General features: G+C 35.5%; 1 protein-coding gene across 1 annotated transcript; it reads left to right on the top strand.

The window, feature by feature from the left end:
• The first annotated feature begins 23,401 nt into the window (after nt 1-23,401).
• On the top strand, nt 23,402-24,460 carry LOC128984421 (jerky protein homolog-like). Its single transcript, XM_054403741.1, has one exon. The coding sequence runs from the start codon at nt 23,402-23,404 to the stop codon at nt 24,458-24,460; it is 1,059 nt and encodes a 352-aa protein (XP_054259716.1).
• Nucleotides 24,461-24,841: the final 381 nt, after the last annotated feature.

Genomic DNA, 24,841 nt, shown 5'->3' with positions numbered 1-24,841 from the left:
TTTTGCTTTGCATTAATGGGTGCTTTCGCTTGCAGGTGCATGTGTGGCTTGACGGTTTGCTAGCTTACTGATCTAAATCAAAATTCTAATTAATAAATCTTACGACTTTCATCCATATCTCATATACGCACGTAAAACTTCAACGCCATCCGCATCATTCACTATGAACGCCCCTTTGAGAGCCGTGGAGCCACTTTTACCAAACCAGCTCACGTGCCTGGAGGGTAATGGATTACTAAACGGAGACGTCATTTCGGCATATTTTCGGCTGGTGGTACGGAGATTGGTCTTCAAGTCAGCCGAAGAAAAAGTGTTCACCGCAGATACATTTTCTTTACCTGCCTGAACCGCCGAGGTTACGCCGGGGTGAAGAGGCAGATTATCGGGATTCCGCTACTACAGTTGGACCATGTGTTAATCCCGGTACACGATCCAGAAGTGGGCAGCTCAGGGCACTGGTACCTCGTTGACGTGGAACCGAAGAGGTGGGCCATCAGTGCCTACGATTTTCTGCCAGGTCGCCAACACCGACAAGCGTTGGAGAAAACAAAAGAGTCTGCGAGAGGCAAGCGGTGGCTCTTGGCAAGTGGCAGTTGTGGGACGGGAGGTCCGCATCACAGAACAACCCGTTCGACTACGAGGTTTTTGTTTGTAAATATACAGAGGCGATCGGACGTGGTGTCCCCGTTAAGACCATCGACGGGAATACGAGAACCTATCGACCCTAAAGAGATGACCCTAGACGAATTGATGGCGGAAGTCGCTAGGCTGGCCCCTCCTGTTCCAGCGATGGTTTCGCCAATCCCCAGCCCGGTACAGGAGCTCCTGGACAAGGGCCTGCTAGGGGTAACCCTAGACGAAATAGAGGAGGAAGAAAAGGGCAAGGAAGAACCGGATGCTGTACCCACTTAGCCATCCCCACCCACGGCCGAAACACCCTGCCTGAGAGTAAGCATACCGCTTACCGAATCAATAGTGGCCATCATCGATCGATTTGGAGGACACCAAATCGAGGACTCCCCAAAGCAGACCATGAAAAACCCAGGATCTCCACCTTCTCCAGCAATATCTTTGCACCCCGAGGAGGACCTGAATATTCCTTCAGGCCGGGAGGAAGACCTGCTGATAGACTCGCAGATGGAGGTGGGGCAGAGCGAGGAAATCGTCCAGGGAACTTCCGAACCCCGAAACGTCCGTGCCAGAGGTGAGCCAGATAAAAGCATGTGCGCCCCGTAAGAGAAAGAAAACCCGAAGAGGCAAGAGGCGCACCATGAAGGTTTTTTTCCCCGGGACGTCGACATGTAAGAGGGTCAACATACGGAAATTGAGACTGACACCGCTACAAAGGAAGTGAAGGAGTTTTTTCTGTTTTATTTTTTTCACATTTTACTAAGAGGAGAGTGTAAGGGTCTTATTTTTTAAAAGAGTTAAATTTTAATTCGAAAGACGATTTTATTTTATTTTGAAGGAAATGTTATACTTAAGATTATTATTATAAGGTTTTATTTTTGTAAATATAAATATCTTTTTAACCCTAAGGTGTATTTATGATTTCGTCAAGTATAAATATTTAATTTAAAACAGAAGAATATTTTGTTCTTTAAGCCGAGGTGGGCTTTGTTGTCATCGGAACATATATGTTGTTAAAAGCGATGCTTAGTGGGCGAGCAGTGCATCGCCGAACGCGCTGGAACCTGCATCCGAAGTATAATTACGATTTAATTATACTATTTAGATTATTATACTAAATACTGTGAAATTTATTTTTTACGAAATCGCTATAGTATAAAAACGTGTTTTTATATTTATTTATTTAGTTAAAGTGCGGAACTTCAATTCATTCAAACTTAGACCTAGGAGAGACTCAATCTCATGGACCGATACGAAGAGCGGTTAGGTGGGTTAAGCCATATGTCGATTAGCGTTTAAGATTTATTCATCCATGATATTTAATTGTTGTTCAAAACTTGATTGAAATATATTTGTGTTATTAGGGGTGGCCACCTAACTGAAACTTGTCATATATTTATCTCCTCGTAATTTGTCATGCCGTAGAACTTGTAATTTTGTCTTATCGTAAAATTTGTAATTTTCTCATATCGTAAAACTTATAACTTTGTAATGTCGTAAATACTTGTGATTTTGTTTATCCTAAAAACTTGCAACTTGTTCTAGAGAACCGATTCAATTTGACTCTTGCCAATTTAACGAACCTTGTTATTTTGTCGTACCGTTTTAAACTTTGTCAGTGCCTAAATTTTGTTGTAGCTTATTGTCATCTTCATTTAAGAGTAAAGTTAAATTTTGCTCTACATTCTTTTGTTATTTATTGTCCTAACTAACTTACTTCATAACGTCTAGATGGTTTGAGTTGTGGTAATTAAACTTAAATTTTGGTGGCCTATGCTGATATTTCATTCCTTTCTTTTACAGTAGTTAATTTGTGCTTACTCTGAACACTTTTTGGATTCAGATTTTTTTTCTTGTTGTGGAATTTCTATTTTAGTTAAAGTTAGGTTCTCACCATTCACCAAGTGTTTATCTTTATTTGATTCAGGCCTAAGCCTTCTGTGAACACTTGTTTCACCAGTCACTAGTTGTAAGTAAGGTTATTTTGAAGGTAGGCCTACTGCAAACTTGTTTGCACCCAACTCAGTTAGGTTTGGGGTTTTGTAAGAACTGCCCAATTTTGCATTTGACACAGACAAGTTTTCCCAGTTTAGATTTGGGTTTCAAGGATGTTTCCCCTCCTCTTTAATTGTGGGTATTGCCGGATTCTCCTGAGTCTTGGAAACGTATTAAGATTGTACTACACCATGCTGAGACCCTCTCTTCCTCGTTGGTGGAGGTCTACACACAACAGCCAATGAGGTGGCGCCCTCTAGACTCTGCGAGTATTTGGTCCCGTATCACCTACGACCCAACCCGAGTGAAGCTGCCCGGACACTTTTACCTTACAGTATAAGGTTGCACTAGGTTTACTTGTACGGTTAAATTTTTACGAATTTTCAAAAAATGCTCTGCAAAATCGCCAAAATGGGTTGGTTATCCCCCACTTCTAACATTGACCACTGCTAGGGTTAATTCCCATGATTGTTCTTTTAAGATTCTGTAGTCAAAATGCTTATCTTATTTCTAGTGTCAACTTTCAATATCAATATTTGCTCTAATGTTAGTTCACGTTGTGTCCAGTAATTTGCTGCAAAATCGCCAAAATGGGTTGGTTATCCCCCACTTCTAACATTGACCACTGCTAGGGTTAATTCCCATGATTGTTCTTTTAAGATTCTGTAGTCAAAATGCTTATCTTACTTCTAGTGTCCCCTTGTGTTCACGTTGGGTCCAGTTTTCTGATTAGGCCTAATAATCTATAATATTAAAACGAAACAGTGTTTTTTATTTCACGATTCTGAATCAAGCACGCGACGGATTTTCATGATTTTTGTGTTGAAAGACAGATAATTTTGAAAACTAGGGAATGTCGAAGCCATAATTTTAGTTTAGGGTCCCAGTTTTTTAGAAATTAAGTTTTAATTTTTAAAAAGTCTAGCAGCCGACGCAAAGATTCTAAACTAGCTTTTGGTATAAAATAATTTGCTTAACATAACAGCTGTAAACATTCAGCTTTTGTGTCACAAATTCAGCATTTGGATAAAAATGTAAAGACATAATTAGGGTTGACTATTTATACTATGTGTAATGCTAATCATTGATACGTTCAATTCTTCTGTAAGAGGATGACTGATTAATTAAATGTACATAGTAAAATACTAGGATGTTCAAATTATTTTTTAAAGCAATCTTTGTAATCTTCGATTTGTTTTAGAGCAATATAATTTGTTTTAACTAACAGCTGGTTAAATATAAACTATGGAACTATGAGGTTATTTTATTTACTCTTATTTTGTCATTGATTATAGGAAATAAGTAAGATTAGTAGAGATAATTAGACCTCAGTTTAAACCACAGTTTTAACCAAAATTAATTAAACCACAGTACGAATCGAGGCTCTGTACACGAGTCTTAATAAAAAAGGATAAATGTAAATGATTTTACTGCTCCATTTTTCAAGGAAAGATTACAAAAATAACAATGTTTACATGTCTTAATTCTTAATGGTAGCTTTTTGTTTACAATTAATGTTTGTCTGCTTTAACTTTGTTTGGATTAGGCCCGGAAATATTGATGTCATAAGAAGATCCAAGAATAATCAGGAATCACGATTTTAAATTACCACCACAACCTCAGCCGGGTTTTATACAAAGATAAACAGATGGATGACATAGATTGAACACAACGTTAACATTGACCTAGGATACTGCAATTAGACAAACCATCCTTTTATGAAATCGTGTTCAGTTGTGGTGAAAATATCACTTTTCCATCAACTATGAATATATTGTAGTTTAAATTAACTAATATGGGAAATTACGATGTACATTTATTCAATGAGGGTGGGTAGTTATCAAGGATAGAACTGATAATGGTATGGATAATAAACATTGACAATTACGTCATTAGCTTTACTAGCGTGTTTACCTTTTATATTCCTGCTACATGTGACCAGATCTTTTTTTCAAATGAATGTTATTTGAACCAAACAGCTGTTTCAAAACAAACTGTTATTGTTTTTACTTTTCTTTGTTTACACTTATTTATTTAGCAATTAATGCAGTGAAATTGATATAAAGGATAGGTGTGACGATTAGTTTTGATGTTAGAATACCAAAGTTAAATTATGTGTACTGTGAATTTTATTGGATATTATCGTTTTATATTAGGTCGTTTCTATTCAGACCTAATGGAAATTGTGTATAGTAGTTGTATTGTGGTGATAATAATTATGGAAGATGCAGTACCTACATTGTATGGTCGCCATTTCATAAGAAAGTATTAAAGTATTAAAGGTATGCTATGGAAGGTGGTATCATTGACTAGGTCTATACACTTCTCAATTGACTATTACTCTCTCTAAAGTAGGCTACTTATAATCAGTGTGCGTCTGTGCGAATCGGCTACAAATCTCACTTCAACGCTTTTCACATCGTAAAGGCCTATGATGGAATAAAAAAATATTTGGTCACACAACATTTGTTTACAAGATGATTTTTCACATTAAAACTGCAAGAAACTTTGTCTTTATATGTGTAAACTAGCTGATCTGAATTGTACACGGTTTTAACTGACTACTGAATTCCCGTACGTAGGACGGGCTAACACCTCGTTATTGTATAAATTCAAAGACAAAAGTATATATCTATTGTTAAAATAATGGTTCAATTAGTATTAATAATCATCAAAGCTGGCAATTGAAAGTTATTGTCTAAGTAATCTTTCTGTTAGGCCAATCGTAGTTTATTTGTTCTCAGCTACCGACGGCATGAAGGAAACATCTAGTGAACATTTTTACACACAATATTTATCACTGGTTCGACTGATAATAAGACTCTGTCAACCAATGCAATGGTAGAGGACACGGTTTAAGAATATTTGGTTCTTTTAAATTACGGTATACTATAGTGTTATAAATTTTGTGTTATTTTTATGTATTTTGCTTCTGTACTTCTTATATTAATCCATATGTTAATAATTTACATTTTTCATATCATATTTACTTTTCAGTTATGAATAAATAGTTAAGCGGGGTTTACATTGGTCAAGTTACTTGAATCAAGTTTACTGGAGTCAAGTAACTTGAACCGTGCTTGAACAGTGTAAACGCTTCTTCAAGTGATTTTTACCTCGTTCAAGTAGTGCTTGACCCCTAGATTCAAGTGTCAAGTAAAAGTTGAACATGTTTGATTTTTGGAGTCAAGTTGGCTGCACTTGAAACAAGTAGGAAGGTCTCTTGACCAGTGTAAACACACATTCAAGCTCACTTGCTTCAAGGATTAACCTAAAAATCTAGTGTCACGTTTGAGTGGTGTTGTTTTGTTATTGTTTATGTTAAAAGCATCTTTCTAAAAATGAGTTCAAAAAGTGTTAAGTGGACAAGTGATCAAATTATTGAATTCCTGGAGGTGTACGAAAACTATCCTGTACTGTGGAACTCGGGTTTGAGTGAATATAAAAATAGGAATTTAAGAGATGCCGGATTTAAAGGTTTGGTAGACCAATTGAAAACCAATTTTCCCGACATCACCTTGGATGTGGTAAGAGCCAAAATAAAACTAATCAAAACCATTGTCAGCCAAGAATGCATTAAAATTGCGAAATCCAAAAAATCTGGTTCAGCTGCAGATGAACTGAACGAACCTAAACTTAGCTGGTTCCATGCTGCAAAGTTTTTAATGGGTCGTTCGTCCAGCAGACCTTCAACTTCAACTCTGGTAAGTAAAAACTACATTTCTTTATGTCTACACATAATTTATTAATAAAATGCTTTTATATACTATAAGTTACATATTTACATACAAATATTGCAGTAATAGTATTTAAACTGATTACCTTCAGCATACAACATACAGGAAAGGCTAACATATTACATTTGTACAAAGTTAAAGGCTGTTCGATGGTTGATCAGCACCAATCCACTTCCATTGCCACGGTAGTGACCCTTGTTTTGAACAGAAGAAATTTTCATACTGCTCTCTAAACTTTTTGAGCTCAAGTTTGTAAGCATTTGTCGAAGTCAGTTTCGATGTCCTCAACAGACATGATGTATTGAGAGTGGTGCGCCATGTGCCTGGTATCATTGTGCATGTTGTCATGTCTTCCACATCTACAGATGAAGGATGAAGGTAATATTTCCCTGATGATTTGCGTAGCCAGTTGTGAAGTGCACAACAAGTTTTGACAACCAAATCTACAGTTTGAGGAATCAATGCAATAGGCCGTTCGAATACTCTAAATCTAGAAACTAAAATGCTGAAAGCATTTTCCGAAACTCTACGAGCTCTAGAAAGTCGATAATTGAATATTCTTTCTGAATTTGTTAAGTTACGTTTGCTGAAAGGTTTCAGTATGTCCTTTCTTAGAGGAAATGCATCATCTGCAACAACAACCACATTCTGTGGTAAATTTAGGGTGTTACGTTCCATTGCAATGTTCAATGTTGATGCTTGAAAAACTGCACCATCATTTGACTTTCCATTAGCACCGACATCTATGTATAAGAAATTGTATTCGGCATCAACTAATGCGGACAGTATGATGCTGAATGTACCCTTGTAATTGTAGTAAATCGAACCGCTCTCAGCAGGGCACTTAATTTGGACATGTTTCCCATCAATTGCTCCTATGCAATTGGGAAAGTTCCACTGCACTTCAAATTTGCGTTGCACCAATTCCCACTCTTCCTTTGAACTTGGCACCTGAAACAAAAATGTATTGCCTCGAGCAATTTTTTTCAGAATATTTGTATTATTTTGTACAGTTATTCTGTTTCATTTCAGGATAAGGAATTCCAAATTCTGAGATGAGAAAGAAATAGAAGAGTATATTCTTTTTCAACCTATACCTTCAGATGCAGAATCAGAAGATGACCTAGAACAAGATGATGATGACACAGAAATTGGAGAATGTACATTATTTAAGGATCTACCTTTGCAAGATGAAGAAGTTGATAACTTGTTCATGTCTCTTTTCGATCATGATTATCTTCAAATACCTGAACCAAATCCTGATTTCAATGAGAATGAAATCCAGAATGAGCCGATATCTGTAAATTTGACAGTAGCTAGTGATTTAAACGAATATTTAGCAGGAGTTGAGAATAATGTAAACAAAGATTTAGAAGTAATTGAGGATAATGTAAACGAAGATTAGCAGTAGTTGAGAGTAATATAAACCAAGATTCCGTATTGCCTGATGCTTTGTCAAAAACTTGCAATGGCATTGTTGAGATTGGAGATAATGATAGCAGCACATCACAGACCATAATAACCCGGGGTATCAAGCCTTCTTTCGCACCGGTTGAAGCTGTTTAGACTATTGAATCATATGGGAGCTTTCACACCAGTGCGGGTTGACCCGGACAGACCTAAACCTCTGTCCGGGTTGAAAAATCACCCGCACGAACCTAAACTTCCAATGCGGGTCGAAACCGCATGAATCGTTTTTAGATCATGGGCTCTTATGTACGCTTTCACACTTGCGCGGGTTTCGCCCGCACATAAATCATTATTTTTTACAGTCTGCGTATAGTGGTTGATTTTATAGTACTCTTGTTAACTTATAGGGAAGTTTGTTGTTTTTGGTATGGAGGTTGAAATTAATATAAAAACATTTGGTTTAATGAGCACTTACATGTTGTTTTAATATATGACAGGAAATGTGTTGTTTAATCTGTATGAATTAAATTCACCACTATATGAACGAATATTTGATAATGATTTATTTACAAACGAATAAAGAACTGGACTAAATCATGACATAGTCAGAACTAACTATTTTCAACAAAACTAGCAACAGCTGTTCATAATAAATATTAAACAAAGTATAGACCAAAGGCACAGCTAACGCCACATCAATAAGCTTAAAACACCTACAAATATGTGCATAAATATCCATATGTATCAAACTACAGAATTACTTTATCTCCTATAGTGCACTGAAATAAAATAATAATCCTATAGTGCACTGGGAAAACATGCCATTGTTAGTTAAGCTGTAGCAACTGAAACATGGCGGGAGGTGTATTTAGATTTGAAATCAGTTATGCCGTGAACATTCCACATAAGTTTAAGATCCGCTACCCAACAGCTGTCACCATAACTTTTAAAAATACAATGAATTGACATTTTTAAACACACGGCATCGATCCAATTAAGTTATTTAGCAAGTGGGCGCACAACAACCTTTCTTTTATTTGAATAAAATGCATCCAAAAATCACAAAGTTTCAACCTGGAAACGCCCGGATCCGGGCTGATAGTGTGAAATACAGATATAGGTAAAGAAAATAACTATATGTGTAATGGCGCATGGTTATATTCAAATTTTGGTACATAGCAATTGGTAACAAGTTTTACTTAAATTTCTTTCAGTTTGATATTAACTTTTAACATTATAACCATATGCATGCACTAGTACTGACCCATTTATCTAAGTATAATATACCAATACACTTTACTGAGGTGGTGTCTGTCTGTTGCTCTGTTTGTCTATTCAATTCAATTCAATTCAATTCAATTCAATTATTGTCTAACTAATGCATTAAAATGAAGTAGCCGAAACTAAGCATTACAATGGTCCCTTATCTTGGAATGTCTTAGAAATAAGTTAGGCAAACACTTTTGTTTTAATAATTTATATTTTTCATTTCAGATGTTGGGAGGACCACACGATGTTGTCGAAATCGACGAGACTCGCCTGTTCCGGCGAAAGAATCATAGAGGCAGACTAGTGGCCAATGAGCAAGACGACGCGACGTCTGGGTCTTTGGTGGCATAGCTGTTCAAGTCCCTGACCGTACAGCCGACACGCTGCTGCCCATGATACAGCAATACATCGACCCAGAGACGTACATCTGCAGCGATCTATGGCGGGCCTACAACAGGGTCGGTGAAGTATTTGCAGGTCATGGCGCTGTCAACCATAGCACCAACTTTTTGGACTCTCCCCGGGAACAGGACCCATTTTGGGTGCAAGAGGGAAGGTTCGATGAAAGATGTCTTGAAAGACCACCTGTTTGTAGGTCCAATGCTGGAGCAGTTGCAGGGTCAACGTCCATTCAGGGTGCACACGCAGACCATCGAGAATACATGGAAGTGGCTGAAGGACATCCTCCGTGGCGTCAATGACAGGACCCTCGTGCATCAAAGAGTGGATTTACCGGCACAACGTCCTGAAACAACATGTGACTCCGGACGCCAACTTGACCCGGACAGTACTTGGCTTGGAACTGCAGCAACTTCTGCGATACTGCAGCCGTGTGCACCCTGACATTGGCGCAAAGTGGCAATGCATGACAACATCTGTCAAACAAAGTCTGCAAATGTCACGTAGGTATGTAGAGAAGTATGCTAATATAAGATTGTATTATTTTAGGTTTTATATAATATTCATATTGCAGACCTAAAAGATATTAATTTGTTACATGTTACCTTTGTTTTGTTATGTTTTTCTTCAGCTTCTGTCCATGTTATTTAATAAGTTACAATATTTCATCTTCTCTGTTGATTTTCTTATGTAGTTGTTAGGTTGTTGAGAGTATTTCATATATTCATGTTACATGTTTAATATGTTGGTATATGTTATGCGCTTTTTTGGTGTTGTGTAATCTTTTTTTTAGGTTTTACATAATATTCATATTACAACAGACCTAACAGATATTAATTTGTTACTTCTTCGTTTTGTTATGTTTTTCATCATCTTCTGTCTATGTTATTTTTCTATCCTATTTGTGGGAAAACATCTTTTTGCCTTATATTTCATAACAACGTTTTAGACTGCTTTTGCATGAACTCCACCGTTAGTAAAATAATTGAAATAACAGGTTCCTACTTGGGAAAAGGACGGCGGACGAACCAGTGAGGACTGGAAATGCTCTGTGCTGAAATGAATGAAATGAAATGAAATGTCTTTATTACTTTTAACATCATATAACATGCATTGCAATCGTCAAAATACTTGCAATCGTGCTACGGGGGTAATTCCTAGGAGGGGTGCCGAAATGCTGTGCCCTACTTGTGGGGACGCTGCCCCACCTATGTCTACCTGGTCCGAGCCCAACAAAGGAATTGGGTGGCGATACTGCTGCCGAGGACGTAGAAAGAGGTTCAGCCCCACGCAAAACACTCTCATCTACAACTTTAGGAAGGCCTACCGTTGATAATAGGAATATAGTATTCTTTTAAAAAATAAATTACATAATTAATATAAAATTGAAAGACAGTCGAGTTTAATTGAATGTATGTATTGCTTTGATAAATACAATTGATTATTTTAATTTTAATAATCAAATCTGGTAGAGAATTGGCATTGTTGATTGTATGACTTATTACAACCAAATATTAATTGACCTAATTTTAATTATTAAATGTGTAATATTTACAATACATATTTCCTCAGGTGAAATGATGTAGAAAATGGCTGCGGGTTCGTCATCCAAATCTCATTCTTGTGGTTGATGCGAACATCAAAAGCAACAGGTGAATTAATTAAAACAGCCACTGTGTCGTTGAGGTAATGGACATTGTCACACCTGATTGGGCTGATTGTGTCCAGAGACAGGGCTGAATTCAACTTATGAACTGAAGAAACTGAGAATGATCTGAAGAAAAACTGAAGAAACTGATGAAAAGTAATTGAATGAACTTGTTTGTCTTTCAGCTTCGAAGCATTCCCTCATCAAACCTTTAGAGGTTAATGCGTCCGCGTCCAGAGGGCTCTGGAGAGTTGACATGGTGGGCCCAAAATCACCCTGCTGAAATAACACGAACACGTCTTACTCTGTCCCTTCCTCCTTGGCTTGCGTCTCCCTATCGGTGTGTTGTGGTGTCCGAGGTGGAGTCTTTGGGGCAGCAGCTTCTACAGACCTTCTCTTCGGAGATGAAAGCGTGGTGGTGGAGCTATGTTCTGAAACTGTTCTTGATTCATTAAACAACGAATTGGATAACTTTGACCAATACAGGGCTCACATTCAAGAGACATTTGGTTGGAGGAGTGGATTTAAAACACCATCAGGAGCCGCAAAGAGACTCCACATCGGCAACAAAGATGGTTTTCTTTCTGGAGCAGAGTGCTTGTGTTTCGTTGGAAAAAGGGACAAGATAATACCATAATAAAATGAACACTCGTCACTACGCCGAGTGATTTACAAATGTATAACTAGTATTATTAATAAATTGGATCGTACAAAATAATGTTCCACATCCCCTAGGACCACACACAATCTAATGATATACCAAAGTACAATAAATTGTTCATGCTACGCCTTACTTTGGGACCCCAGAAGAAATAATTGATCAAATGATTAGGAAACACCAACCAATGTAAAACTTGTTTGGCTCCCAGTACTGATCCCAGAACTGAATCCGATCGAACTGACATGGGCTTATGTCAAATCGAAAGTGGCTAAAGTAAATATCGCGAATGCTGCCAATAAAGGAAGAAGTATGGAGGTCGTGAAAACTCAGTGTGAAGTAGCCCTTCTTTCAGTGAAATGTGGAAGAAATGTATTTCACATACAGTACAGACAAGATTTAAGCCGAGTACTGGGGAAAAGATGGACTTACAGATCATATTCATGAGGTCCAACCTTTAATGATAACTAATGACAATCCAGATGTGACTGATTCGTCAGAAAAAAGCTCATTTTTAACCGACTTCCCCACTACCAACAAAAGGAGGAGGTTCTCAATTTGTTTGTGGCGATGTTTTTTTTTTCTATGTATGTTCACCAATTTCTCTGTGATTCTTTTACCGATCAGTGTGGTTCCACCACCAAAATAACCAGGAGAGTTTCTATTTGGTACCTTATATATTATGTTTAAATATAATATTTGTTTCGGTGAAAAATTCTGAAAACCTAAATATTCAACATTTATTTTGTTTACATTTGTGCCGATTGTTTACATTTGTGCAAAGAAGGCAATAAATAATAATAACATTCCTACAGCTGTTAGTTGAAACCATTTAAATGAAGCTACAGACAATTCTTCATGAAACAGTTGCTTCATATTGATCAATAAACTATTTCTTGCCATGGAGCCTAAATGAATTACATTGAGAAAAATGCATTTTGTTTTGGTTACTATAAAAAATGTATTTTAGGGCCAATATTTTAATTCGGGACAATTTAAGTCCCTGTGATTTTACAAGATTATTAACATATTTAAAGCTGCAACCATGTTAAAATATTAAAGTATACAACTTTGGACATAAGTTCAGGCATTGAATGCATTTTTTAGAAAAGTCGTTCATAATAAAAAAAATGTTAACTATGTTAAAATGTAACGGCGGTCCCGTGTCTCCCATGGTACCTTCGGATGTTTGAAGGTACGATTTTTGTAGTTACCGTTGTTTAAAGTAACGGTTAAAGGGCACAACATTCTTAATAAATAGTCTAAAACGACCACCCGAGGTGCATTTTATGAACTGGTTTCGCATTTGGGTGTTAGATATTTTTTTAGGCTGTCCCCAGGTTTATGGTAACGGCGGTCCCCGACCAAATTAGTTCACGTCACTGCCACCAGAGTAGGAATAGCGCTTCAGTTAGTGGTGGAACGTGAACCTGAGCAGTCGACCTCTTGACTTTTGGCAGGTAAATATTTTTAAATACTATGATTTCTTTGTATTATTAAAAACACTCATAAAAAATGCTTGCATATGTTTTTATTATGTAACTTCTGTCCCGTTAGTTAATTGGAATCCTGCTAATACAAGACAATTTGGACTATTTCGTTGTATTAAGCAGCTAGACCGAATACTAGGGTTCCAATATGGCTGTCTTGAGTAAAGCTGTTATTTTGTAAAAATTCATAATTTAATGTTTTGTAACGGCGGTCCTTGAATATCGGAAAATATATTTTATTAGGGACCGCCGTTACTTGGACCGGCGTTACGTCTTTTAGATGTTGTGAATTAAGTTTTAATCTTCTTTTTTGCGAAATATTTGTAGTCTAGCTACATATTTTTTTTGTTATAGGCAATATCCAGGGTCGAAAATTACATATTAAATCCAAAATTATGGGTTTTTAAAAACAAAAGACATTATAAAAAAATAGTAATTTGCGTCATTTTCAGGGACTTTTTTAACATTATTAACGTTTAAGAAATCACATATTCAGCAGGAATTTTGGATTGGACTGTACACTACCCGCACCATCTTTCATGTCAGCTGTCCAGCCGTCTCGAGTCTTGGTTGAATGTGACTCATGTCTCGACGTTCCTCCCTCCCTCCCTCTCCCTCACTCTATCTCTCTCTTTGTTTTGATGTTTTGAGGTCATTTAAGTCGTTTTGACACTGGCGATATCAGTTTCAAATAATTTACCGGTACTGATTTATTAGTTTATCTTTTAGTTTTACGTTTTATTTGTCAAATTTGGAGTCAATACTGTTTTTTTATAATTCTGGAAACAAATGTTCTTGCTTTATTTTTGATTAAATGCTATCTAACTAACATTGGTTTGTGTTATGTGTTTAATTGTTTAAAATAAACATACGGTACTTTATGTAAACTTTTATTTTTTATAAACACCTCCTTAAATAGTAATTGAGGTATTGGTACTCCAAAAATAAAAATTAAATATCAAGTGGTACGCGCAGACAAAAAGACTGAGAACCCCTGATTTAGAGTTTGCTAATCAAATAGCGTGTTCATGTAATCATAGCAGATATTTACGACAATATTTTCTACTTTCAGATCATGGCAGGCAAACGACGAACTAAAAAAATGTCAATCGAAGAAAAACGAATGTATGAGAGGGAGAAAAAAAGAAAACAGAGAGCGAGAATGACAGACGTACAAAAAGAACTGAAAAAAGAATATGACCGCAAGTATAAAAAGAAGAAAAAAGAAGAGAATACGTGGAAAACCGTCGAGACTATGAGTGATCGGGAACTTAGGAAAGTAAGAAAACAAACTAGGATTAGGGTGCAACGTGTCAGGAAGCGGAAGGCTGAACGAGAAAATTTTTTAAAGGAACTACTTGTCAATTCACCTCCTGAGAGTCCACAGAGTCTTCCGCCTGATCGTGTTGTCCTAACTAAAAAAAAATAGTGGTAGGAAGAAAAAAAATTTGAATAGATCTAAAGTGTACAGAGCACTAAAAAGGATGGAACTTGCTTTGAAAATTGAAAAAAACAAAAATCCCAGAGGTATAAAAAGCAAGCCCAACGATTTCAGCTCAAAACAGGTAGTTGTGGATCTCCATCTCCCAACACAAAAGTGAAAAAACTAGCTGGAGGAAAAAATGTACCTACTCCTGTGAAAAGGAGACTGGTATTTGCTGAATCGATGCTTGCAAACTTAGAAAAGAAGATTTCGGATAGCAACTTAGATACAAAGAAAAAAGACGAATTATCAAATCTTGTATCTTCGCCGTATCTTAAAAAATATAGAATGATCAACCAAGCCAAAAATTTTGTGTCGTATAAAGTATACAGGAAGGCTCTGATGGGACAAAACACCAAGCGAGGAAGGAAAAATCATCCCCACTCACACCTAGTAAAACAATTTCTCGAAGAAGATATCAACAGCAAAATGTGTCCTGGTAAAAGAGACACACGGACGAAGAAAAAAACCAAGATTCAGAAGAGGATCCTTCTGGATACAATGAAAAACCTACACGGACGTTTCACAAAAACATATCCAGGGATTAAACTGTCATATTCAATGTTTTGCAAGCTAAAGCCTTTTTATATTGTAGCACCAAAGATGGCGGACCGGGAAACATGCGCTTGCATCCATCACACAAACTTTCAGTTTGTCGTTGATAAGCTATACCAGATAAACGTTTTAGACACAAACTCAATTAGAAAAGTCATGGAAGAATCATGCTGTGATGTAGAAAAAAAATCCTGCATGTATAGGAAGTGCCCTAGTTGCGTTTCGAAAATGAAATTTCGCCTACCAGAAGAAGATTCAAAGATAACCTACAAAAAATGGATAAAAAAAAAGAAACAAGGACAATCAAAGGAAAAGAAAAAATAATAAGGATTATGGAGAAAAAAACTGTGGAGTGCACTATAAAGGAGCTTGTGGTAGTATTCATCGAGAGTTTGAGCTTCATGGGACCTCACATCTTCCAAATTCATTACCATTACAAATCAATGAAACACTTGAAGGAAAACCTTACTCCCAATGAAATCATGATCCACATGGATTTTTCCGAAAATTATGTGATAAAACACGCAGAAGAGATACAAGCAATGCACTTTGGAGCCTCAAAGAGGCAACTATCTATTCATACTGTAGTTGTCTACAAAGAAGACATTCCCAGAATAGTACAGTAAAAATATGTTTTGACCCCAAAAAAATTAGCACAACCGGGGAATTTGGTAAAGATGTTGGGTGTACCTTCCTTTTGAACATACTAAAAGTCCCCTAAAATTGAAGCTGTGCTACGGCCGCCATATTGGAAAATGGCGGCATATTTCTGTATTTTTCGCTATAGTGACTTTATTATTAGAGATACAGGAAAAAGCTATATGTACAAAATGTAGGTCATCTAAAAATACACATTTTTTGTATTTACTATATTTCTCTAAACCCAACGGTTTTAGAGTTTTTTGTTATTAAGTATATTTAGTTTTTTTCTATTTATCAAAAATAGGTGAAACACATGGAAATTGACCGTTACTTTCAAGGATTATGATAATTTATCCTATTTAGTTAAATAGTGTGATACTATAAAATCTTAAAGTTTAACCTTATTTTATAAGTAAAACAACTCCGCCACAGCAAACCTGCAGACTCAGCAAATTTCCATTTGATTGGATGTTTTATTAAAAAATGTATATACATAAAATTAGGTTCAACAGGTACCTAGGTTTGCTGCTACAGGTAGGTTATTATAGTGTGTGTTTTTTTTAAGTAAAATATCAATACCTTACTATAAAATAACTAATTTTCCAAGTTTGATCAAAATATATCTATAAACAAGCAAACGGCAACAGTTAACTAATTCATAAGAATAGCATGGGAGTTTTAAATTTACAATAAACAAATTTGAATATAGAAATTTTGGTTGTGTTTACTAAAAAGATGGCGATTATTCGTCACGATTAGAATATTAACCAAATATGTTTTCAAAAGGAGATGGAGCCTGTTATTTAAGTAATATTAATTCGTACCAAGCACAGAAAATATTGTATGCAGTAAGGTAATCTACCATATTTTGTAAAGTACGCAATAGTCATATTAATATTTTATCTTCATTTTTTACCCATTTAATAGTTAACATTTTTGTATTTTGATGGCACCACCACACTAACTAACTATACTTGACATCCCATTGTAAATTTGGAAGGGTGTTTTTCGTGTCTAGTTCATGTTGGTGACTAATTAAGTATGGTATAGTATAGTTAGTTTTATTTATGAAAAATCGGTGAAACCCATCGCAATCGACGGTTACTTTCAAGGTTTACGACAATTATTCATCCCACTTAGTTGATATCAGAGTGATAGTGGTAGTGCCATCAAAATGTTAATTTATTAAATAGGTAAAAATGAGTATAAAATATTACTATGACTATTGCGTAGTTTACAAAATATGGTTGATTTTCTCACTGCATACAATATTTCCGATACTTGGTACGAGTTAATATTACAGTACTTAAATTACTTGCTTCATCTCCTTTTGAAAACCCCTTCGGTTAGTATTCGAAGCGTGACGAATAATCACCATATTTTTAGTAAACACAACCAAAATTTGTTTATTTAAATTTGTAAATTGTAAATCTTAAGCTACCATGCTATTATTATGAATTAGTTAACTGTTGCAGTTTGTTTGTTTATAGATTTATTATGATCAAACTTGGAAAATTAATTATTTTATACTAAGTTATTGATATTTTACTAAAAAAAGACACACTATAATAACCTACCTGTAGCAGCAAACCTAGGTACCTGTTGAACCTAATTTTATTTAAATACAATTAATAAAACATCCAATCAAATGGAAATTTGCTGAGTCTGCAGGTTTGCTGTAGCAGAGTTGTTTTACTCATAAAATAAGCTTAAATTTTAAGATTTTATAGTATCACACTATTTAACTAAATGGGATAGATTATCATAATCCTTGAAAGTAACGGTCAATTTCCATGCGTTTCGCCTATTTTTGATAAATAGAAAAAAAAACAAATATACTTAATAACAAATAACTCAAAAACCGTTGGGTTTAGAGAAATATGGTAAATACAAAAAATGTGTATTTTTAGATTACCTACATTTTTTATATTTAGCTTTTCCTGTATCTCTAATAATAAAGTCACTATAGCGAAAAATACAGAAATATGCCGCCATTTTCCAATATGGCGGCCGTAGCACAGCTTCAATTTTAGGGGACTTTTAGTATGTTCAAAAGGAAGGTACACCTAACATCTGTACCAAATTCCCCGGTTGTGCTAATTTTTTTTAGGTTTATGGAATGTTTCTCTTATTTTTACTGCACTAGAAGTCCCAATGGTGAAGATGTGGTTAAAACAAAAAGTCACCAATCATTCGCAACTGTGTCATCAAATCTCGACCATAACGCTTATGCGGTCTGGGCTCACCTTGAGCCTATTGTGAGCTGTCTTAAAACAAAATATCCAAATGTTGATACTGTCCATTTCAGATCAGACGGGCCATCGTCACAATATAAAAAAAGAACAACATTTATCTTTTAATGAAGAAGCTGCCTGATATTTGGCCTGGCATTACGTCGTGGACTTGGAATTTCTCTGTTTCAGGGCATGGCAAAGGTGCCATGGATGGCACCGGAGGTACTCTTAAACGTACAGCTGATGGTGTAGTTCTTAGAGGCAATGACATCATAGATACATCTGACTTCATCGAAATGGCAAAACTAAACTGTAAATCAATCGAGCTGTTTGAGGTACAAAGCCACAAAGTTGTCGAGTGGCAAGGATTGTTAGCTGGGGCAAAACCTCATGTAATTCCAGGAATCAAAAAGGTACACCAGATCACTTGGACCAGTACAAAGCCCTACGAAATACAACTTCGGGAACTGCCATGCACCTCTTGCATGTTTGAACGGTGTAACAATACTTGCATATCTGGACAAACCACCATTGAACTCCAGAAAAAGAAGACACCAGAGTCTAACCAAAGCAATGATATCCCCGAATTCCTAGAGATGGGATCCTACGTCACTGTTATCTATGACTTTAATTGGTATCCAGGTAAGGTATTAATTTTTTATCTGTAAGAAATATGTATTTGCCATTGCGTATTTTATTTAAATCGTACCTGTAAAAGGTACCCTACTCAATCACTTTTTTCTTATATTAGTGACACTTAAATGCCTAACTCTTTTTTTGAATGTATTGAAAATGCTTGTTTACAGGACAAATCGTAAGAATTGAAAATGACAACGTGCATCATGTTTTAACAGATTTAAAATCAGTTAATATTTTTTGTTGCCTGTTATTAATCATATGAATGTCAATGCTTCCCTCAACAAAATTATGATAAATCTGCTTGTTTACAGGAAAAATTGTTAAAATTGAAAATGATGACGTGACTATTTCTTTCATGACTAAGAATGGAATCAACTACCAGTGGCCAGCAAAACCGGATATCCAAACAATCACACGCAATTCAATCTTATGCTTGATGAACGGGGGACCCAGAAAAGTATCATCACGGAACTACGTGTTCGACAATACTGAATACATTGACGAGTTGTGCGAGAATGAGTTGAAGCAGTAACTGTAAAAAACATTTTTTCAGCCTTCGTTTTTGAAAAAGAGTGAATTTATTTTAGTTCAAATTAATAACAGAACATTGTTTTTATTTTATCCTACAATCGCAGTTACTTTAATAGTTTTTCAATATAACTGCGTCACTTATTTTTTATTCATAATGTTGTCAGCCAATATTTGTCTATTGTTTCTTCATTCGTTTGTCGTTTTTACTATACAGATATATTCTATTTTTATGTACGACTATTAAAAGTTAAATTTATTAATATAGTTCACTTGAAACATTTTTATATTGTTGAATAAAAGTCTGAAAAAGTAACTTTGAGACTGATGAAATAAGACTATAGAAGGTTTTTTAAGTACAAATTAAATAGTTGATGATGACTCGACTTATTTAATACTATCTTGTTAACAATAACTTGTTTAAATGACTTATGATCTGCCTATTATAATTTGTAAGTGCAATTACTAAAATTGTTTTTTGAAAGTAGTTGTATTTATTTTCAAACCTCAAAACACTCTGTTCTCATAAGAAAGGTTAATTAACTTTGTTGATTTTCTCTGCATTTGTATTAGTGATTATTTTATGATGATAAAATGCATTGACAGTATATATAAACGCAACACCATGGCCTAAAAGGAACAAATATAGGTTTAAATAAGTTTTTATCTTTATTTTAATGACGATTTCATGGTCTTGAGTCTTGATGTAACGTCGGTCCCCGCATGCGTAACATCGGTCCCATAGTTTTGTAACGGCGTGTCCCCTAGTCAAAATCAAAAATTTTTTCCCGCCAAAAAATGGGGTCTACAGCGTGGACACATATTGTATCTTGATTTGACATGTCAGTAGAATGTATAAAAAAAAAATTTCACTATTTTTTTTTTTGAGAAGATATTTGAAGTCAATTTGTCCCGAATTAAAATGACCCTTTAACGTTTGACCTAATTTTTGTATACAGTAATTCTGTTTTTAGTATTGAATATTCTGACTTACAAAAACATATATGTTTCAGTAAATAGCTGTATGATATTGACAAATAAATGTGTATTGTGAAAACCAAAGCATTCGTAAAACAGGTCTAAATATAAATCAAATGCAATTATTCCTTACACGACCTAGGAAGTGTGACAGTGCATAATCGTCAATTGTCTTAAAAGTGTTGAATAGTTTAATTACTAAACATTCATTTGCAGATGTGGAATGTTTATTGATATTCTCTACCCAGTTACTATATCATATCAATACTATTATGCCTGCTTCGGAAAGTCCTAGAGAAAGATGATTTGCAATTTCGACTAGGCTTGAGCAAACAAAACCCCCTACATGACTTACACCACTTTCAGCTGAACCAATCCTTCATATAATATTTTCCAAAGGTACTACGAAAGGTACTATGGTGTTAACGACCAATTTTCCACTTTTGAGAGATTTTTTAGTGCTCGTAGCTGAGGAATAACTTTCATATTGTTCCAAAAGGCTTGTGACGTTACTGTATTTCTTTTTATAATGTAGAAGTACACCGATTGCAGGAAACGATGATGTCTGACATTTCAATGTATCTAGAAAAGACAATTAGTTTTTCATTAGGCCTAATGTAATGGACAACTCTTTCTTTCTTAAGGAATATCTAAAGATGTTTATTTTCATACCCATTGATTATGTAACCTGAACAGGTGACTCAAGCAGTTTTAAAATAACGATTGTTCTGTGGAACTTTTGATTGTTTCAAACAGTTTTGCTTATAAAAAATCCTCAAGTAATTAATATAAAAAAAATTATACAGTCACTAAAAATCATGAAATAATTTATTTTTGTAAAAAAATACAACCGACTTCAAACGCTCTAAAAAGAATGAAATAATTTCAATAAAGTTAACTTTTGTATTAGGCAAGCTCACGTATTTCAAGTCGGCGCGGCTCAAACTGCAAATATGATTGAAATTAAATATTGTCTGTGTATTTTGAAAATCAATAAATTGTAGCTGGATAACAAAATATATAAAAAACATACTGAACTGTTTTGTTTATATATTAAAGGAAATATTTTCTTGTATTTTATGTTTACTTCAGAATAAATGCATTATGAAAATAACACACACAAATGTTCTATATGAATAGGAAAATAATTTAGTTTGATATTATGATAGGAAAAAGAAGCTAGTTTAGTATTAAAACGTAACTTTTCCAAGTTAGAAACATTTAAATGCGTTATAATCTTTTTAAAGATACTTGTTAATACCACTATACTGCCGATCTCTGATTACGGTAATAAAATAACACTTAACGCATAACTATGAAAAAGACATGCAGATTAACGCCTTTAGTTATAGATAGTCACCTGCAATATGGACACCCTCTTTCAATTCTGTATCAAAAATCATCATAGAGCCGCGCCGACTTAAAATACGTGAGCTTGCCTAATACAAAAGTTTACTTTATTGAAATAATTTCATTCTTTTTAGAGCGTTTGAAGTCGGTTGTATTTTTTTACAAAAATAAATTATCTGACATCGAATAGTTTCTATTCATTGGCAAAAAAGGAAAAACAATGAAAAAATTGTATATGTCGTAAATAATATTAGCATAATGTATACAGTGTGATTGAAAAGTCCCGGAACGGTTAAATATTTAAAAAAAATAATGGAGATAGAGCTAAAATACTTAGTACAAAGTTACAGGGCATAAAACTCTATTTTAACACATATTCAGTGACTCAATAACTCTTTAGGGGGACGTCCCACAAGGAGTCAGAAGAGAATCTTAAATGGAAGCATAGGTCAATATGCATAGGTCACATCAAATTAAAGGTCTTTTTTAGTAGAATAAAATGCCGCAAACCGCACTTCAAAAGGTTGATCCTGCACAAAATGGCAGATGTTCAAAGATTTCTTGAATCCGCCATTTTGAATCTTTGAACGACTGCCATTTTTTACTCAGGCATTCTTTTGAGCTTGAATTTACGGCTTCGTAATCTAAAAGTGAAGACCTTTAATTTGATGTGTATATCGACCTATTCTTACGTTAACAATTTTCTTCCGATTCCTAGGGGTGTGCTGAGGAGAAAGCGTATAATAGCAACTCGCATTTGGCTCGATGGGGGCTCCACCCCCAGGCCCCCTAGCTCATGCATGACAACATCGAAGTCTGCCAATGTTACGTATGTATGTAGAGCAGTACCGGCTACTTTGTACATGGGGCTACTTAGTACAAACTTTCAAAAAACTACTTAAAAAATCATAATTCCCGTAATTTTTATTATTTTTTTAAGTGTAGCATATTAAAATAAAGGTAAACTTATATTCTTTTTGAAAAAAAAATATCCCAACATATTATTGTTTAGGATTTAAAAATTAAAAATTAAAAACTGAAGGTACTTTTTTTCGGGGGAAAAAAATTGTACCCAAACTTTCGCATGCACAGCTAAGTGCATAAATGATCATAAGATGTAACTTTTATATGTTGTTACCCCACTTTCTGGGACTCTAAAAATACCAAATATGTTACAAAAAAAAAAATTATCATTAATAAAAAAAATTTTTTTTTGAAAAAGGTACACAAATTGTTAAAACCCGGGGTAACTTTGTACACTGCTTATTTTAATTTTTTCATGCCCCATCCTGCTTGCTTTTACCACCTAATCAATTATAACCCCCTCAATACATGTTTAACTTGTGAGAGGTTGCTGCTTGATGTGTTCCTTGCTCTTGTCACTCAGTCCCTAACTGGTTTACTTTGTTTCAGGTTGCTTCTTGATGTGTTTGCACAAGCTTACCATTTAACTGTAGCACAAGAATACCCCTTTGACTTGTACCACTCGTACTAGTAGTGAACAGTTGGTAGTGTATCTGCTAGTAGTGAACAGTTGGTAGTGTATCTGCTAGTAGTGAACAGTTGTTAGTATATTTAAAATTAGTGGTACGTTATTGATAGTAGTGTTAAAAACATGGTACGAACTTACAAAAGAAAACTGGGTGCACGCCCTTACAGAAACTTTAGTTTACAGACATTGCAAGCAGCAGTGAATGATGTGAAAACTAAAAAGTTAAGTTTACGAAAGGCAGCCGTAAAATACAATATATCGCATATGACTTTATTCAATTACTGCCACCAGAACGATGGACAAATACCTGAAAGCCAACCTCAAAATCAAGACCAAAACAGGAACCCGCCACCACATCCAATTACTGTACCGGCACAAGTAACTCTGCGCACTCCTGGCCACCCAACAGTATTTACACGTGAAGAAGAGGTCATGCTGTGTGAAAATTTAGCAACTGTGGGTGATTGGGGGTTTCCAGTATCTGGATTTCAACTCCAGTGTATCATTGAAGCCTACCTCAACTCAATTGGCCGAGAAGTTCCCTGCTTTAAAAACGGTACAAGACCAGGACCTGACTGGGTGAGTTCTTTTTTAAAGAGAAATAGTGCCACTTTGAAGGCTCGTAACTGCACAAACATAAAAAAAACCCGAGCAGCCGTATCTCGGGATGTAATCGAAGAATACTTTAAGAATCTGGGCAAAGTTGTTCCTAACATTCCACCAGGAAACATCGTTAATTATGATGAAACCAACTTCAGCGATGATCCTAAATGTAGCAAAATGATATATAGACGCAAAGTTAAAAGAGCTGAACGTATAATAAATTTTACCAAAACAGCTTTTTCAGTGATGTTTGCAGTAACTGACGGGGGAGACGACTTACCAGTCTATGTGGTATACAAAGGTCAGCATAAGTGGTCAACTTGGACTAAAAATGGTCCAAAGTATGCTCGATACAACTCCACAAAGAGTGGATGGTTCGACGAAGAAACCTTCCATGAATGGTTCACAACAATTGTCCTGCCATGGGCTGAATCCCGTGAGGGAATCAAGATGTTGATTGGGGACAACTTGAGCTCGCACTTTTGCCCCGATGTCATAAAAAAGTGTGAGGAATATGATATTCACTTTGTTTGTTTGCCGAAAAATAGCACTCATCTAACGCAGCCGCTAGATGTAGCTGTTTTTGCACCTATGAAGCGAGTATGGCGAACTGTCCTACTAGAGTGGAAGTCAAGAGAAGGGAAATCCTTGACAAGTTTGCCTAAGGACCAATTCCCGGGGTTGCTAAAAAAATGCTCAAAAAAATGGAACCTACCTTAAGTAAGACAATCCGCTCGGGTTTTGCAACAACAGGCATAAGGCCATTTAATATGGACCAGGTCTTGAAAAAACTACCTGACGCTAACCCGGCAACACTATCACCGAATGTGTCTGCTACTATGATCGACTTTTTGAAAGATTTGCGGCACTCCACTCCAGTCCGCAAACCTAGGAAGAAACTGATAGACGTTCCAGCAGGTGTTAGTGTTACATCGAATGATTTCTTAGACTTAAACGAACCATCTTCATCTCTTCGAGACATTTCAAAGAAAAGAGTTGAAAGACCTCTTGGCAGAAAAAAAGTACCGGTACAAAAACCAAAAAAGAATACTGGTGGTATTAAAAAAGAAAAACACACAGATTCAGATTTGGAGTCTGTTG

The sequence above is a fragment of the Macrosteles quadrilineatus genome, unplaced genomic scaffold (assembly GCF_028750875.1).
Source record: "Macrosteles quadrilineatus isolate MER2022 unplaced genomic scaffold, UCM_ALF_1.0 Scaffold_2__2_contigs__length_208266976, whole genome shotgun sequence".
NCBI lineage: Eukaryota > Metazoa > Arthropoda > Insecta > Hemiptera > Cicadellidae > Macrosteles > Macrosteles quadrilineatus.
The sequence above is the reverse complement of the archived record's forward strand: the minus strand, read 5'-3'. Positions and strand labels throughout refer to the sequence as shown.

Bases quoted from the DNA above. Each gene is read 5' to 3' on its own strand.
- LOC128984421 (XM_054403741.1), top strand. From the start codon at position 23,402: ATGACTTTATTCAATTACTGCCACCAGAACGATGGACAAATACCTGAA.